The 17,533-nt window shown below is 34.4% G+C and overlaps 1 protein-coding gene across 3 annotated transcripts in view; it reads right to left on the bottom strand.

Annotated features, from left to right (window-relative positions):
- Window positions 1-17,533, bottom strand: part of Vps13b (vacuolar protein sorting 13 homolog B) — a 736,334-nt gene that overhangs the window by 157,846 nt on the left and 560,955 nt on the right. For all 3 annotated transcript variants that reach the window (XM_076835849.2, XM_076835851.2, XM_076835850.2), the window contains exon 36: window positions 5,782-6,189. In XM_076835849.2, coding sequence (XP_076691964.2) covers window positions 5,782-6,189 — 408 coding nt within the window. The remainder of the gene's footprint in view (window positions 1-5,781; window positions 6,190-17,533) is intronic.

Below are 17,533 nucleotides of genomic sequence, written 5' to 3'. Positions count from 1 at the left end.
TTTGCCCAAATAACAAAAATCGACTAGCTTTTTAAAAAGCCAAATACTCATAATTTTTAATCTCTTTTTCGAGGGTATGAAAACAAATTCCCCTCCCCAAGGTAGTAGTATTTTAATATTGCTTATTACTGCCCCAAAGTCTATGTACTCATATATTGTTAACAGTTACAGCAAGAATAAAACTTGTATATTGAGATTCTTCTCCACTATATGTGATGCCTAAGAAGACAGAAGAATTACAGCAGTGCTTACATACATTTGTGGATTTTATTTTACATACTAGAAAAATAATAATGGAACATTATTTTGAGAGAAAAAGTTATAATAATTTCACTGTTCTATTTATTTCCTATTCAATGTCTAGAATCTCCTTCTACTTTTTTTTTTAAATGCCTCAGTGGTTTATCAGAATGTACAGAAAAATATGACCATTGAAAAAAACTCAGTAAACTCCAGGTAATTTAAGGGTAAAAAAAAAATAGGTACATGCCAGTTCATCAGTAGCAACTTTGAACCTTGTTATAAAGTAATAGGAGGGAATCTGACCAGGATTAATAGTGGCACTCAGTCCTAGGATGAGGGAGTGTCGTGTTTCACGGACTCTAGGCCATCTGTTGTGCCTGTCTACATTTTACTTCTACAAAACTATAAATGCACCTCTACCTCAGGGACTATAGAAAGGCATTAGAATTCTTCTGCTTTTCATTATCACAAGATTCAGTAACTCATTTCGTTGTCAAGATAATCCCCTTTTACTCTTTCTTTTGCGCTTGCAGGGTATGCCAAAATGACAAATAAAATCCCAGATGTTACAGACCCAATGAGGTCTCCACCTTTCCTTGAGTGTTGGATTTAGGCTACTTGGGACATGGTGTCAAAAATGACAGGACCCTGAAGCACACACCCAATATTCATTAAGGTTCGTTAGTGATTTGTATAGCTGTCTACAAGCTGTACTTCCACTTCAATCCTCAGTGGTTGCTTAAAAGTTAAGTTTGTCCTATGGCTTTCACTGTCAAAGAATTCATTTCCTATTGCGTGGGCACTGAAAAGGGATGCTATTTCTTTCTAGAATAACAAGGGTCTTTGGGGTGTTATAAATGACTTATTATTGCAATATATTATTTTAGGTAGTCATATCTAATTTAATGGTTTATTTCCCTTTAGGCTAACCTGAAATACTGCAGTATCCAAAGGCTATGATTATGCCTTAAGAGATTTTTCCTCAGGAGAACCAGTTAACAGAATGAAAAGCTGGAGCTCCGCTTTGTATCAATTAAGGATGGAGTTTCACTTTTCAGTACACAAAAAGAAATTTTAGGTTCTTGATATTTTACTGGTCCTGAATTCAGTGAACATGAGAAGAGACATTTTGTATACATGAAAAATAATGTGGCTATGCTTTCTTTCTCTCCTCCTATTTATACACAAAGATAAGTACATCTGGATGACAGCAGTGGGGGTAGTCAGTTACTTAAACCATAATTCTTTAACTAGAAGGAGTTCAACTCACTGCTTTCTGCCTGGGTGAAAAGTTCTCGGCATTTCTCTGGACATAGAGGTCCCAGCCTTTTCCCAATTCTGACTAAAATATCAGTCAAATTGGCCTCATGTAGGCTTTTCCCCCTTTGTGCCATCTAACTTGTTCACCTATTTTCCTCTTCCTTGTCTATGTGGGGGTTGCTAATACCAGTGCTCTTAATGGGCAAGAACAAGGTAATCTCAAGTACCACGATTTCACAGTTCTCAATTGTGTACTTTTGTTTGCTGAAATCTAAAGATCATTGCCCTAATAGCACCATAATTTATTTTGACTAGGGGAGCTAAAGTGTGCAGCTTACTCCCTACCCTGCCTATGGCACAGCCAGTTCACAATTTGTAATGATAACACTATGGTTTCTCCAAAATGATATACTTCAATTGGCAAAAAAGATTGTGTTGTTTGTTCATGTGGCAGGAAGGGGTTACTAAAAGAATGAACTATGGAATGGGATGAATATTATCTGCCTTAAAATATTTTGGAATATAAAATATAATTTTTAAAAATATTTATTTTTTAGTTGTATACAATACCTTTATTTTTGTTTATTTATTTTTATGTGGTGCTGAGGATCAAACCCAGGGCCTCGACGTGCTGGGTGAGTGCTCTACCGCTGAGCCACAACCCCAGCCCTATAAAATATAATTTTTAAAGGACATTCATTGTTAGTGATAATACAATCAGGATTTTCTGCATTATGCACCAACTTTTAATATAAAAGCATTAACCTACTAAAATCAGAACATCAGGGACATTTTACCAAAGACAGTTGGGGAAATATGAGTATTCTAGCAGAAATATGAGTTTGGTTATTATAAGTCACTGCTAAATAGCATCTGTGCAGTGGAAAAAAAAAAGACCCTTGAAATATCCATAGTTTAGGATTGCAAAACAGTATAAGAGGTTAAGAAGAACTGGTAGATTTTCCTTGTAAAGTGGAAAATATTTAACCCTTTCATTTTGTTTCATACGATGAAAACAGTAATTCCTTTAACCACTTTAGTGAATAACTTTTAAATATTAAGTTTTAAAATTGAGTAAATGAACATGAAAGAATGCATTTCAGCTTATTTAAATGTATTGACAATGTTTCCGGGAAAACATTTAACTTTCTCATTTCATGCTTTTATTATCCCCTTTCCCATATATTTCTCATAAGCTTATGACAGCTTCAATGATTAAAAAATATATTTATAGGCAAACTCAAATATTTTTTGTACCTCTGACGAGTGAGGGTACATGCCTACAACACATTCCCAGTGGCGTTTCTCTAAATATTACTTAGCACATAAGATTCCTCTAGCATTACAAATCTATTTCAGCTCCTAAATTAAAATTCATCTGGAAAAGACCATTTTTCCTTGTTTATATAACATTGTCACATAAAGAGTGTTAAAAAAAATTTCACTAAAAATAGCTTGCGTAAGTTAGGGATTAGAGTAGTTTCTGCTGCTATAATTGTTCCTTTGTAGTTTTTTCCATGATGTTTTTGCACAGTGTTTTTGACTGTGTTTATTAAAGTCAGCACATCAAAAAGGATCAAAGAGAAAGTGAGTGAGAACCAAAGAAACCCCAAGTGTGTTGTCTCATTGGGGAACTATGCAGATTTGAATAAACAAGTGCAAATTGTTGAGGTTTTAATGAAAATTTTCTACAATTATTTTATCTTAAGTCATTCTATACAATAACATCTGTACAGCAGATGGCCATACTGTACCAAGGGAATGCTCCTTTTTCTTTCTCTGTTTAATAGCACATCTGAGATGACTACTTTTGTCACTGTGCTCAATTGGGTTCAGCAAATAATTTGAAAAGTGCAGCTGCTGCAGATGGTCACAATAGTTATATAAACTGTAAAATCAAAGACACAGTTAAGTATTTCTGTATTAGATTCAAACTATAAAAATCCAACATTAACCCCACTGAGCTCAAAGATATACTATAAAAAATTTTGGTTGAATACAGAACGATGTCACTTGAAAACTACAAAAAGAAATATGACTACTGGTAGGAGATTTGTATGTGTGTGTTGGATACATTTTACCACTTAGTGATACTATACCTTAAAAATATAAATATGTTTGCTTATGTTTCATACAAACTGCAAAGCATGAAATTTGAAGATATTCAACTGCACAATAAAATTGTTGTTCAAATGTTAAATTATTTTATTTAAAAATATAAATAAAATTAATTTTAAAAAAATGTGTAGTAATCTCTTAATTATAATTTTCCTAGAAATCAGCCTTAAGCAATAGCTAGAACTCAATACAATCTTATTTCACTAAATTATTTTATTTATTTTGCTAACTATGCCATTTTCTTGTTTGAGCATCCTGTCACATAAGGTTGAAATGGAGAAGAATTAGATTTTGGTGTTATGGTCTCAAATTAAAATTTTTACTATTAAGTGGCTAACTTCAATTTTTATTTAATTTGACACAAATAATTATTGTAGAATGTTTGCTGGATACTACTCAATAGGGTTGTATAAAATATGTCCTGGTCAAAGCCATAGTTTCTATTTCTGTGTTTAACTAGATTTAAGAACATAATTGTAAGAGGAGAAGGGCTATGTTTTTATTCTAGTACAAAGGGGAGAAAAACAAGTTACAAAAATAGACTATGGCTCAATGAGAGAAATATTTTAATTATATTTTAGAGACTAATGTTTACCAAGGATAGATACCATTAAGAGTGGTTAAAATATGAGTAACAAACGAACTTAAAAGCCATAAGAATGAAAACCAAAAAGGACCTAGAATGGAATACAGTATGTCTAAATTCTTCTACTCTGTTTGAGTTCTAACCTTTTCCCACTATGATTAAGGTAAGACTGGAAAGGCGTGGGAATGGGTCCAGTGTTGTCTGGGTCACAATTTATTTGTGGATAAATTGGACATTGTAGCGTCCAGTGTTTCATAGTCTTTCATGTCCCATGAACCTAACATTTTTCATTTCTAACTTTAAAGACAATAAAAAAAATAGGGAGCTTTTAGCTGGCTTGGTCACAAATATTTCTGGTGAGAAAGAAATAAATCATCCCTGTTTTGGACTAAAATTCATACTTCTCAACTGTAAAACATTTTTTTTTTCTTTATCTTTTAAACTACTGTGCCCAAACTGGCTTTATGGAACAGACTCTAGCTGCCACTTAATTACTTTTTGTAAGCAACTAAACTGCACATAATTTAAGGATTTATTTTATCCCCTGTACTATCTCATAGCCCCCATTTTTTCATCCCTAAATATTAAAGTGGAAAAAAAGGATAGTTTCCTCTCGTTACTTTTACTTTCAGAACAAAACTTCTGGCACTGGGCCCTGAACTTTTACAGTAGCAGTTTCTGTGATTGAAAACTGTTATTTCCCACCTGTGAGTTGCATTTTCTCTTCCTTTCCTCACATTCCTTCTGCCCACCCTTTCTGATTCAGTGTGAAAAAGCACATAACAACTTAGTCATGGTAACAGAAGAGAAAAATGTAGATGTCACTGCCAGTTAACTTCTCACCTCTCCACCCCTCAATGACATTCATTTTTCAGGGTTCAGGCCTCTGTGCTCAGCTGGGCACAGAAACACAGTCTTTCCTTGCCAGGTGTTGCAATCTGATAAAATGCCTCTGCAGCATTCCTGCAAAGCAGAACCTTGGTTTCGATTACACTTTGTGTAGCATATCTGCCACCACAGCAATTTTTCTTTATTAAATAAATTGTTACCAGTGACTTAATACAGCACATCAGAATCACCTGTAGGGTTTATTGAGACAGACTACTAGGCTCCATTCCCAGAGTGGCTGATTTGGTAGGTTGGGGGCAGGTTCTGAGAATATGCATTGCCAAGAAAGTCCTGGGAGATGCTGATGGTTCCGAGATCATGCTTTGAGAATCACTTTTCTAGTGGTTCACAAAACTTGATGCTCTGTTGTCCCACCATAGCTATTTTAGGTGAAAAGAAAATAGGAATTAACAGTTTTAAAACATCTGTAGGAATGTGGCTAAAGAGGTGGATAGAACAGTTTAGTTTAGTTTAGGGCATTAAAATACCTAGGGTTGAAGGATTTGTTATAAAACTATCTCTGCAATAAGGTCACAAACCAGAAATGTTCCCTTCTCTAATGGCCTTTAAAACTTTTAACTTCTACATAATAAAAATCTTCAAAATGATGCATTTTTCAGATGTTAACAAACCATTTTGCTTGCTTTCTCTCTTTCCCTCCCCCACTCCCATTTTCTGTGACTTACCAGGTACTTTTTGTGCTGCTTTAACACTAAGGCTTCCATTAAGATTTGATAGAGATGCCAACAGGCATGGTTTATTAGGATGGGGGACAGTTTCCATGGAGAACACAATCTGAGTAGTATGGACAGAAATTTTTTGAAAGCAGGAAATGGCTCTCCACATGTTTTCTTGAAATGAAAACTTCTGCACTCCATCACCATGTACTTTAGGTTTAGACAACTTTCCATGGTAACATTTGGAGACTGGAAGCTCATCTTTATTCAGTGTAGGGTCTGAAAGAGTAGAGGTCTCTTTGCTATGTGCAAAGCCATGTGCACTTTTTATCTTCTTTAAAAAATGGTTCATCTGATCCAGTTTGGTAAAACTCAGGTTTGCTTTCAAAGGCTTTGAGATATCCAAGTTGATGTCTGCTATAGAAGTGAAAAAAGACATGAAAATTACTGAAGTTCTCTTATTAAATACCCATTATGATGCCAGAATGTTATATTTCTTTTATTCATCACCTATTTTTTTCCATGTAGTTAGCTAAATAGGAACATTCTCCTTTGACCACTTATGTCTATATTCCTGATTGTCTATTCCTGCTACAGCCAGGGATGTACACCTATAGCAAGTCCCTCCATTCCATCTTTGCTTTTATACCCCAATGCAAGCTGAAGTAGGCTTTCCCTTTAGTTACTTACCTGAAACTGGCATTCTTCTTCCCAAAGAAAAAAGGATTTCCCTTTATTCCCAGAAAAATGCTTGACACAAACAGTGATAGTAATCAACACTGATCCAACTAACTGACTGAAGTAGCCTCCCTTAATATTCTCTAATCAAGTTAATGCAGAAAATATTTATTTCTCTTCTGTCACCTGCTGCAAACCACAAAAGTCCCTGCAACTTTTCCTACATTCTACATTGATAAGAGTTGAAATCTCTCACCCAAGTTTATATAGGTAGATTCCTTAAAAATCTATAGTGCATTTCACAGGTAACATATACCAGACACTGTCCTTGTCACTTGGTTGTCTGACATTAAAACAACTGGCCTTATTATTTGTTTTCATTTTCTTATTTCACCTTATACCACTTTTCTCCTGCTTTTATTATTTTTGTTTATTTGGGGGGGGGGTTACTGGGGATTGAACTCAGAGGCACTCAACTACTGAGTGACATCCCCAGCCCTATTTTTCATTTTATTTAGAGATGGGGTCTCACAGAGTTGTTTAGTACTTCGCTTTTGCTGAGCCTGGCTTTGAACTCACAATCCTCCTGCCTCAGCCTCCTGAGTTGCTGGGATTACAAATGTGTGCTACCATGCCTGGCTTTTCTGTTTTTATTATAAGACACAAGACTTTAAGTATCATGAAGACAGAGCATGTCATACATCTTGCCTTCTATGAAAAACAGAGAACAATGTTAGAAGATGATAGCAACAACAGAAAACCCAAATTAACCTAAAATAGAAAGAAGATTCAGCTGTTATGGACCTGAAGCTGGGTGCTTTTTCTGAATTCATAACATGAAAACTTAAACCTAGGTGCCAGAAGTGCTCATCTTGTAGCCAAAGAAACAACTTAGTGACTTGAAGTTGCCCAAATATCCACCTAAATCATAGTATTTCCCTGACTTCAGACTGGCATAGCATACAAAGGACAGTACACATAGGAGTTACTAACTATTAGCTCAGCATGGACCCTCAACTCTTGCCCAATTTGTCTTCCTAGACTCAGCCCTTGAGTCACTTCCAGGAAATCTTTCTTGATCCCTCTTGCTGAGTGAGGTGCCTCTCATAACTGCTTTCAGAATATCCTGTGCATTTTTTTCTATCACTGGGCACTTATTTATATTATTGTCATAGTTATCTGCCTAAGTGTCTGTAATTGTTCAGTGAAATGTGAGCTCTTGAACAATAGAGGCTGTGCTACATCTTAGTATTCTGAGTACCTAAAATAGTTTGTTCTATTGTAATTAAATGAATGTTTAATAATGCAATGAAGGAAAAAAAACAAACAAATACAAAGGCCTGTTTTCCCTTTCTACTGAACTCTGAAGGGCTCATCAGATCAATTTATCTATTAACTACCTTTAGACACGCTATTTTCCCTTTGTTTTAGCTAATGGGTGCACAATCCACCATATGACCCAAGTCAGAAATCTGACTTTTTTTTTTTTTTTTTTTAAAGAGAGAGTGAGAGAGGGAGGGAGAGAGAGAGAGAAGTTTAATATTTATTTTTTAGTTATCGGCAGACACAACATCCTTGTTTGTATGTGGTGCTGAGGATCGAACCTGGGCCGCACGCATGCCAGGCGAGCGCGCTACCGCTTGAGCCACATCCCCAGCCCCCAGAAATCTGACTTTTGACTCTTCATTTCACTTCCTTTTTCCCTGGTCCCAGTCCAATCACTGAATAAGTTCTGTCAATTTTATTTCCAAAACACTGCTTGAATATAATCTCCTGTCTTTAGCATTCCAGCTACTCTTATTTTCTTCCTCTAGTCCTCTCTTTGTTCAGCTATTACAAAGCCTCCTAAATAGTTTTTCTGTCTAAACCCATTCCCTTTAGTTCAGTCACCAGAGTCATTTCCAAATGATTTATTTTCAATGTGATCCTGATTGGTTCACTCCTATTTAAACTCTTTACTGGTTCCTCTTCATCTAGAAAATAAAAGACCAACTTCCTTAGGAAGAGAGAAAAAGTTTTGCCTTTATTGGCAGTTATTACCTGACTCCCCCTTTAAAAAGTTCCAGAAGTATTAGAATTTATAAAACCTACTTCCCCCAACCCAAACTATGTCACATCACTAGGCCTTTACTCATGTATTTAATGTACCCCCCTGCTCCCCCCCCAGCTTTTTTTTTTTTTGTCTAACTATTAATCTTCAGGATAATCCTCAGCATTTTCTCCAAGAAGTTAATCCACAAAGTTAGGTTAAGTGTCCCTGCCCCCTCAGAGCACTATAGCACCTGCACAAGTATCTTTATAGGAGATGATCTGTCCCATCAGTTAAGAAGAACTTAAATGCAAAGATTTTCCCTCAATTCTTAACCTTAAACTCAGCTCAAATCACATTTGGTCGTTTTGTATTGAAACACTCCAGAACATTCTAATGTGGTTCTAGGTAGGCAGAATTCTAATCAGGCACCTCCTTTACAATATTCCTGCCCCCTGATTATTGAATCAAACACTAATCTATGTACTTCTGTGCAATGAAGGGATGTTATGGTTGTGATTAAAGACCCAGGTCAGATATGGAGATTATCTGGTGGGCCTGATCTAATTATGTGAACCTTTAAAAGGTACATGAAGGAGGTGAGGGGGGAAATCAGAGAGAGGTAAAATATGAGAAGGGCTCCATGATATGTAATTGTTGTGAAGATGCTGGGGGTCACATGAGATGAAATGGGTGAGCTGAGGGCAATTTCTGGACAATAGCTAACAAGGAATTGGGAACTTCAGTCCTACAACCATAAGGAACTGGATTATACAATGAATCAGAATGAATTTCAAAACAGATTCTGGCCAGAAGCTTCGAGATTAGTGCCTAGTCCAAATGACATACTGATTTTGGCATTCTGAGAGACCCTGAGTATAGAACCCAGTTGAACCCACTCAGGTTCCAATAAAGATGGAAACCTGTGCCTCCACTGGAGAGAATACAGCCATAAATTCTACATAGAGCAACTATTTGAGAAAAAGTAAAGGGTAACAGGTAGACTGTGGAAGAATAGATTTCCAAATACCACCAAAATGGTATTTCTCATTTATCCTCCCCTCACCCCTAGTCTGGATCAATGGTGGCTCAAAATCCTGAGGTGGGCACTATGTGCATATAGAGGAACTATGAAGGGAAAATGTTTACTTTTGACTTCAAAGACTGTGAAGGGAACTCTTAATGCTTAGAGAAACTACAGGAATTTTCCAGCTTTTTTTCTTCTTTCTTTTCTTATTATTTTCAGGCCCCTGAACAGAAGAGAATATTTTTCTATTCATTTTATGAGACCCTCATTACTGATAGCAAATGTAAGATAATATAAGAAAACTATACACAAATATCCCTCATGAACAAAGATATAAAATCCTTAAAATACCGAGGAAATCAAATACAGAAATGTATAAAACTAATAATATATCAGAGCCAAGCAAGGTTTTTCTTGGGACTACAAGATTGGTTGAACCAGTGTAATGATATTAATAGCTTAAGGGAGAGAGGAGATGTCTGTTGATACAGAAAAAGATACTTGTAAAATTCAATATCCACTCATTATAAGAACTCTTGACAAACTATGAATACAGGAGCACTTCTTAAGGAAGTGCCTGAAAAGAGGTCACATATGACAAAACTACAACTAACATCATGATTATGAAAAATTGAATGCCTTCCCCTATGATCAAAAAGAAGGCAAGGAGTTCCATTCCCATTGCTCATATTGAATATAATACTGAAAATCACAGTCAGTGAAATAAGGCAGCAAAAAGAAATAAAAAGCATATATACAGGAAAGGAAGAAATAAAACAATGCTTATTTGCAGATGACATCATTTTACATGTAAAAAAACTCAACGGGAATCTACAGAAATTTGGTAGAAGCTAATGAGGGACTCTGCTAAAGTTTTAATGCCAGCACACAAAACCCAACTGAATTTCTATATACTAACAATGAGCAGATGGAATAAAAAACTTAAAATCTAGCATTTATAATAACTCTAAATAAAAAGGAATATTTAAATGTAAATTTGATAAAATGCAAAGAATCTGTTGGTTAGCCAGGTGCAATGGCATACACCTATAAACCCAGCAACTCCAGAGGCTGGGACATGAAAATATCAAGTTGAAGGCCAGCTTCAGCAACTTAGTGAGACCCTGTCTCAAAATAAAAATACAAAGGGTTGGGTATGTGGCTACCAATTAAGTATTCCTGCGTTAAATCCCCAGCACAAAAAGAAAGAAAGAAAGGAAGGAAGGAAGGGAAGAAGGAAGGAAGGAAAGAATTTGTATATAAAAAACTACAACACTGACAAAAAAACAATTAGGGGGTGGGGATACCTCAACAATAGAATGAATACTTAGCGTAAACAAAGTCCTGCATCCAACTAAATACTAATAAATAAATAACAAAATTAACATAATGGACAGATGTACCATACATAAAACATGTTCATGAACTGGAAAATTCAACATAAATAAAGATATCTGTTCTGGGCATGGTGGCATACACCAGTTATCCAAGCAACTCAGGAAAAATGTTTATTAAGCATTTGTTTTGTTTCACGAATTTGAACAGTGAATTGTACTGTTAACTTTCTGTGGTGCTGGTATCTGAATGACCCTTTCTCAGACCAGTGATGTAGTGGAAGGGTTACTTACTTCTTCAGGCACTTTAGTGACTTGATTTATCTTTTCTGTGGGGTCATGCCAAACTGTTCTATATGCATCAAACCTTTATTTAATCTTTGGATGATCTTAAATTTGGGATTACAAATAAAATTTCTCAATCATTTGGTAGTAGATGATGAAAGTTTTTAGAAAGTCAAAAATCCAGTATAGCTATATGTGGCCTAAGATGTTAATTTTTAATAAGAAATGAAATTATTACTTAAAACATTTAGATAATTAAACTTTTCACATCTTTTATGTATGCCTGTGTATAGTATAACCTCTGCACAAGGCCCTCCAGTAGGTCAGAGTCCTTCAGGCCTCCTCCACAGTGAGAGTACTGAGCCAGTCAAAAGGACTGGGCACGTTAGACAGGACTCTAGGCCAAGAATGGGAAAAGCAGAGTTGAAAAGAGGCTATATTGTACTACAGGGGCTTTCTTTCTAAAGTCCCCATTGAGAGACAGGAACCACACATAAGAGTGAGAAGCACCACAAATAAAATAGCACCTTTGTTGATTTATAAAATATACATTGTGTATCCTTTAATTGAAATCATGAAGTCAATGTCACACTTGGTAAAATTCAGCAAATTCATATTGATAATTGTAGTACCCTAGTGTCAACACATTTTCACTTCCTAGAAGTAGTCAGGTACAGAATGAATTAGTGTCTTCATTGTAAATATTTTTCAGCCTCATAATGAAAGGAAGATTACTTTTAGAAATGGGAATATTATGCAACAAAAATTTGGCATTTTTAAACATAAAAATAAAAATCAAGCAATTTTAAAATTAATGAAGCAAGCAAAAGTGAAGGGTCAAATGTTTTCTCTCATAAGTGGAAGGTAGAGCAAAATTAGTAAAACCAACGGGGTATGGGGGAATATCATGAAACTAGAAGGGAAATCAGTGGAGTAGGAGAAGGAGATTGAGGAGGAGGAAGCAGGGACAGGAAAAGAGAGGAACTGCGGGATGAAATTGCCCATTATACTATGTACATATATGAATATACCACAGTGACTTCTACCTTTATGTGTATCAATAAAGCACCAATTAAAATAATAAGTAAAAGGAAGACCAGAAGAACAGAGGAAGAGGAAGAGAGGGAAGAAGAAGGAGGGAGAAAGAGGAAGCACTGGGGATGGAATGAACCCCACTATTATGTATAACTATAATGTAGTAATAAAATTTTTTTTTTAAAAATTGATGAAATATAGTAATCTAATCATTAAGATAAAAACATTAAAGAAACAGGCTAACAAGTTTTTACAACAGACACACAGTTACATAGAATAATGTTTTATAAGGAACCAGGCATAGATTGTTAATGTGAGTTTCATTCCAATTATTATCAGATCCTTGAGTTTAAAAATTTCAATTTTTTTTCATAATCCTCATTGAACTTTAATAAATGGATTTGTTTCAAAGTTTAGATTTTGAGAATATTCAGTAATAGAGAATCTCCCAGCTGAGTCATCTACTTCTCTGCCAGATCTAATTTCTCACCATTTTTGGGACATATTCTGTATCTTTAAATTACCAAGTAAACTCATGTCTGTCAATTATTTTCTAATTGCCCTTCAAAACTTTCCAAACAGCTACCAGGAAATAGAATAATGGAATGACTATGGAGTTAAAAGGAGATTATACAAATACCAATAAATTACAGTTATTTTATGCTCCCATTACCCTAGAAGGTGACTTAATAGTGAGAGGAAAAGAATCATATTGCAATAATGAAATCAGAGAGGGAATTCAAGGCCCAGACGTGATTCCTCTAAGTTTATGTTAATGCACACCTTGTGGGGGACCAAACATCAACTGGAAAAGTTTCCTGAAAACTGTTCCAGCTATTTTCTCATTTAAAATGTTCCAACTTTACTTGACCCATTAGTCATCATATTACTTACATTTATGATGTATTATGAAATCTATTACCAAAAACCTGATGGGTTCAATATGGTTTCTTATACCTAAATCATAACATTTATAAAAGAAAACTCCTTTGTTAAATGTTTCTTCCTTTGGAATTTTATTTGCAAGAGACAATTTATTTTTTTTTTTTTTAGAGAAAAGTATGGCTTACTAGGAAAGCATTCGGTGCACATGTCGGTGGCTACGTACAGATACAAGAATGGTGCTGCTCTTATTCCCCACCTTAGAGAGGCAAATATAAAGCATAGAACAAATCTATAATCTAGCTTGACTCGATAGTCTATAATAACTTTAATGAAAAACATTTATATTACTAGGTCATAGTACTTGTTTTTTACTCATTCAAATTCATAGTTTTGTTACTGTATCACAATAAAGGTATTCATGATGGAGTCCAAATATTTAACTAGAAAGTTTTCAAGACAATGAGATCAACATGTTTGTGTTGAAGGGATGATATGTAAAGACCTCCGTGGCAGCAACTTGAGTGTTTTAATTAATGGAGGTATACCAAGTGGAACTGTATATAATATCCCATGTCCTGTGAGGAGGCTTAGATACCTGATTCAGATGGCAAGTAGTTCATGGTGCTTAATACTGGGATCTGGGTATCATTACTATTAGAAGTATTACTTAGGCACACATTTTCATGATCAAGCACTGACTTTTTTACTTCATTATTCCCCTCAAAAAACTATAATATAAAAGATATGATTATAGAGTAATTGTACTGGTTTTCTAAAATGAATGTATTGAACTGGACTTGGATAAGCTTCTCTCCTTTAACTAATAACCATAAAATGCTAAATACCTTCCATGCTCCAGTAATTTGGAAACTTTTTTTGGTGTCTATGTCTTTGTTTTGCTATTCTGAATGGTGGCATATACTCATCTTTAAAGACAATAGTTATAACTTTTGGAAAGAGACAAATGTTGTTTTGAGCTAAGTTTAATGAAAATGATATTAACAAGCTGCTCAACAAAAAAATGAGAGATTAAAGAGAGGCTGGAGTGAATGGAAATGAAAGAGAAAATATTACCGAAGGAAATGCAACTTAGGCTAAACCTAATAGCATAGAATTAGGATAGGCAGAGAAAAAGGGAGCAAAGATTCAGACTAAGGGACCAAAAGAATTAAAGACATAGAGATGCCAACTTACAGAGGATCCTCCTGCAAAAGATGTGACAATCTGAGCATCATTAAAAATAATGAGTTTAATACCAAACAATATAAATTAATTAGCCATCATTGCGATATGCTAGAAAATATACTTATTTTTGAAAAATGTAAAAAAGTGTAAGAATTAAGCATTATCCTGCCTTTTCTTATGAACAATAGTACTGAGTAGCTAAATAGTGAGGAAATATTTTTCCTTAGAAAATATGGCAGCTAATATATCAAAAAGGAATGCAAAAAATAGAATATTACTATTTATAACCTTTAACGAATTCAGGCTTTATTAACTACTTTACATTTCTTAAATGTAGAAGATAGCTGGATAGTATGGCTATAAAACTGAATTAACCTAGAGGCAGGACTCCAGTGATTAAAGTACAGGCCTTAGCCCTCATTCTGGAACGAGAAACAGGCAAAGGATTAAATATCGGGGCAACAGTAAGAGAAATAAGTTAATTAAAATTAGCTTAAGACCTTTTCTTTCACTTTGAATCTTCCTGCCTTTAAAAAAAGTCACTTTTGTTCTTCATTTTCTTCCCCAGAAAATGTCAGGAGACTATTTAGCTCACCTTTTTTCAGGTATCTTTTTTTTTTTTTGAGGATTTTTTTTTTAATATTTATTTTTTAGTTTTCGGCAGACACAACAAACATCTTTGTTTGTATGTGGTGCTGAGGATCAAACCCGGGCCGCAACCATGCCAGGCAAGCGCGCTACCGCCTGAGCCACATCCCCAGCCCATCAGGTATCTTAATCCCCCTGAATCAGTCACTTTTAAGATACATCTAAGTTAATCCCCATTGAGTAATGAATTTAGTAAGAACAGAACATAAAAGCAGAGTTCACCAAGAAAAACAAAAGAATTACAAAAATACACATTTAGGGATAAACAACATAAAACTTCCACTTTATATTCAGATAAAGAAATCTATTTGAAAGATGTATTTCTGTATTTAAGAAGGTTTTTAAAATTAAAGAGGTTGGTGGAAATGTAATAGTTTAGGGTGTTCAGGAATTTTTTAAAAGGAAAAATTAAAAACATAACCTACAAAACAATAAATTAACCAATCAAATATAAGTAAAGAATATTCAAAATAGGATTATAACCAATTAAAGACAAACAGATTGTAAGACAAAAACCAAATACAACTAAAGATAAAACAAATCCAAATATAAAATAAAATTAGAAAAAATACACAGGTAATTCAATGAATAAATTAAACAGGATAAGACTAAATAAAAGTAATTGTATTAAGAGAAAAATGCATTTCAACTATAGACACTTTGTATATTAAACTAAAAGAAATGTGAAATTGCATTCATAACTTTGTATTTGATAACCCATGTAATTAAATTATATGATAAATGGGTCATGCATTTATAATGAAACAGAAATGACTTGGGAATGTTGGTCCCAATTTGGTACTTCTGTTCCATGTTGTCATTTCAATGTCATTTTATGGTTACAGTGACAGTGGCTCAAAATTTTCTGTGCCAAAGAACTATGAAAAATACCACCACCACCAACAACAAACCAAGGAGCTGAAATGTTTTTGTAAATGACCCTGAGTTAATTAGAAAAATCTGCACCCTTACCAGTTCTTTTTCTCACGTCAGCTCTCATTAAATAATAATAATAAAAAAATCTCATTTCAAAGTTAAGAAATCCTATGGTTAACAAAAATTTTAAATTGGGATCAAGTGGGCACATTCCTACATTTCTGTATGATGTCATACCAAACACTTTGAGGCTGAATTTGAATTTGCAAGAGTATGAATGACTTTTCAATATAAGAAGTATCTGATCTAACACTAATTTTTTTCTCTGTAGGCTTACTGTGCTGGGAACAGGTGGCCCTGCTTTCAATTATGGAGGGTTAGCATGCCAGTGTGAGGCCTGGATTAGTTCACCTTCTCACGGGGAATTTTCCTCGGTTGGGAATGGATTTATTATGGCTTCACACATGGAATAGAGCTCATGTCAGCTGAGGGCAGTGACACATCATATGATTCAAATTAACCTGCTGTGGACTGTTCCGCAGGGCTTAGATTGTGTATTAAAATGACGACATTTTAAAAACAGCTTGAAAGAAACCAGGATTTCTGAACTGCAAAGGTTCCAATTTGTTCCAACTAATCTATCACCTGCTGGAGATATTATTCTAGTGGGTTTCTGGTAGCTGCTGTTTTCCAGGTTTCTCCAAGCCACTGACCTTGCTAATGGGTACAATTGTTGCCTCTGAAGGAAAGAAGTGGGGGTTGGGGAGCTTTGAAGGAGTTTTTGATATAGATGTTGAGACCTACCATTTATTTGCCTAAGGTAATATTACATGAACAAAGGAAATAAAGGAAAACTCACAAGCTCTGAAATATGTTTCCAAACACAAATGGTAGTGAACAGAATTTGTATCACTTGTTTAGCGAAAATAATCCCTAAAAAATAAAACTGAAAGGCTGATTTCCAGAACTGCTTACACTTTTTTGAAGAAAATGTAGGATGATGCAGTTATAATCAGTATTTCCTCTGACTTTCAGGGTAATCACTTTTATTGCTATTTAGGTTATAGTAAACCTAAATTCAAAAGTAAGAAAGAGTAAGTGAAACTATACTACTTTAGCAGTAAGACATTATCTGGGAATGATACTTAAATAAATATACATACAGATTAAAAATCAAATGGTAGAAAATATTTCTAAGGCTAACACTAAATGACAATTTTACATAAAAATTACATGTAATTCCTTTATTATTATATGTGATTTTTAAAAAATTTCCAAGGGAAGGGGACAGTATCGGGGAGTATTATAAAGCTGACGTTTGTTCTCCTAGTCTCAGCAAAAATCATATTTATCTTGCTTAAAATCTGGAAAACATAAAAATGATACACTGATATGGCAAAATGTTTTAATATGTCTTGTTATGCAAATTAACCTTACTATTTGCAATAGATTTTTGATTTCTAAATTAAAACAGAGTAGCATTCTCACTATATAGTGAGAGAGTGCATTCTGTGGAATAACACCTACTTATCTGCTCTGACAAATTATTTACAGTAAGAAAATTTTTGTCTAAGATAGTAAATTTTGGAGCTCAAGGATGTTAGGTTAGTGTTTTAGAAGAGATCCCAAACAGTTGATCTATCTTTCAAACTAATCTTTCCTTAAATACAAAAAATAAAAAATAAAAGCACTTTTAGTTAAAATGTTTTAGACTTAGAAGAACTTAAATCACTCATTGTACATTATATTTGATTTTTGACAATAAAAGTACCATTTTAA

Source organism: Callospermophilus lateralis, chromosome 16 (genome assembly GCF_048772815.1).
Source record: "Callospermophilus lateralis isolate mCalLat2 chromosome 16, mCalLat2.hap1, whole genome shotgun sequence".
Taxonomy (NCBI): Eukaryota; Metazoa; Chordata; class Mammalia; order Rodentia; family Sciuridae; genus Callospermophilus; species Callospermophilus lateralis.
The sequence above is the reverse complement of the archived record's forward strand: the minus strand, read 5'-3'. Positions and strand labels throughout refer to the sequence as shown.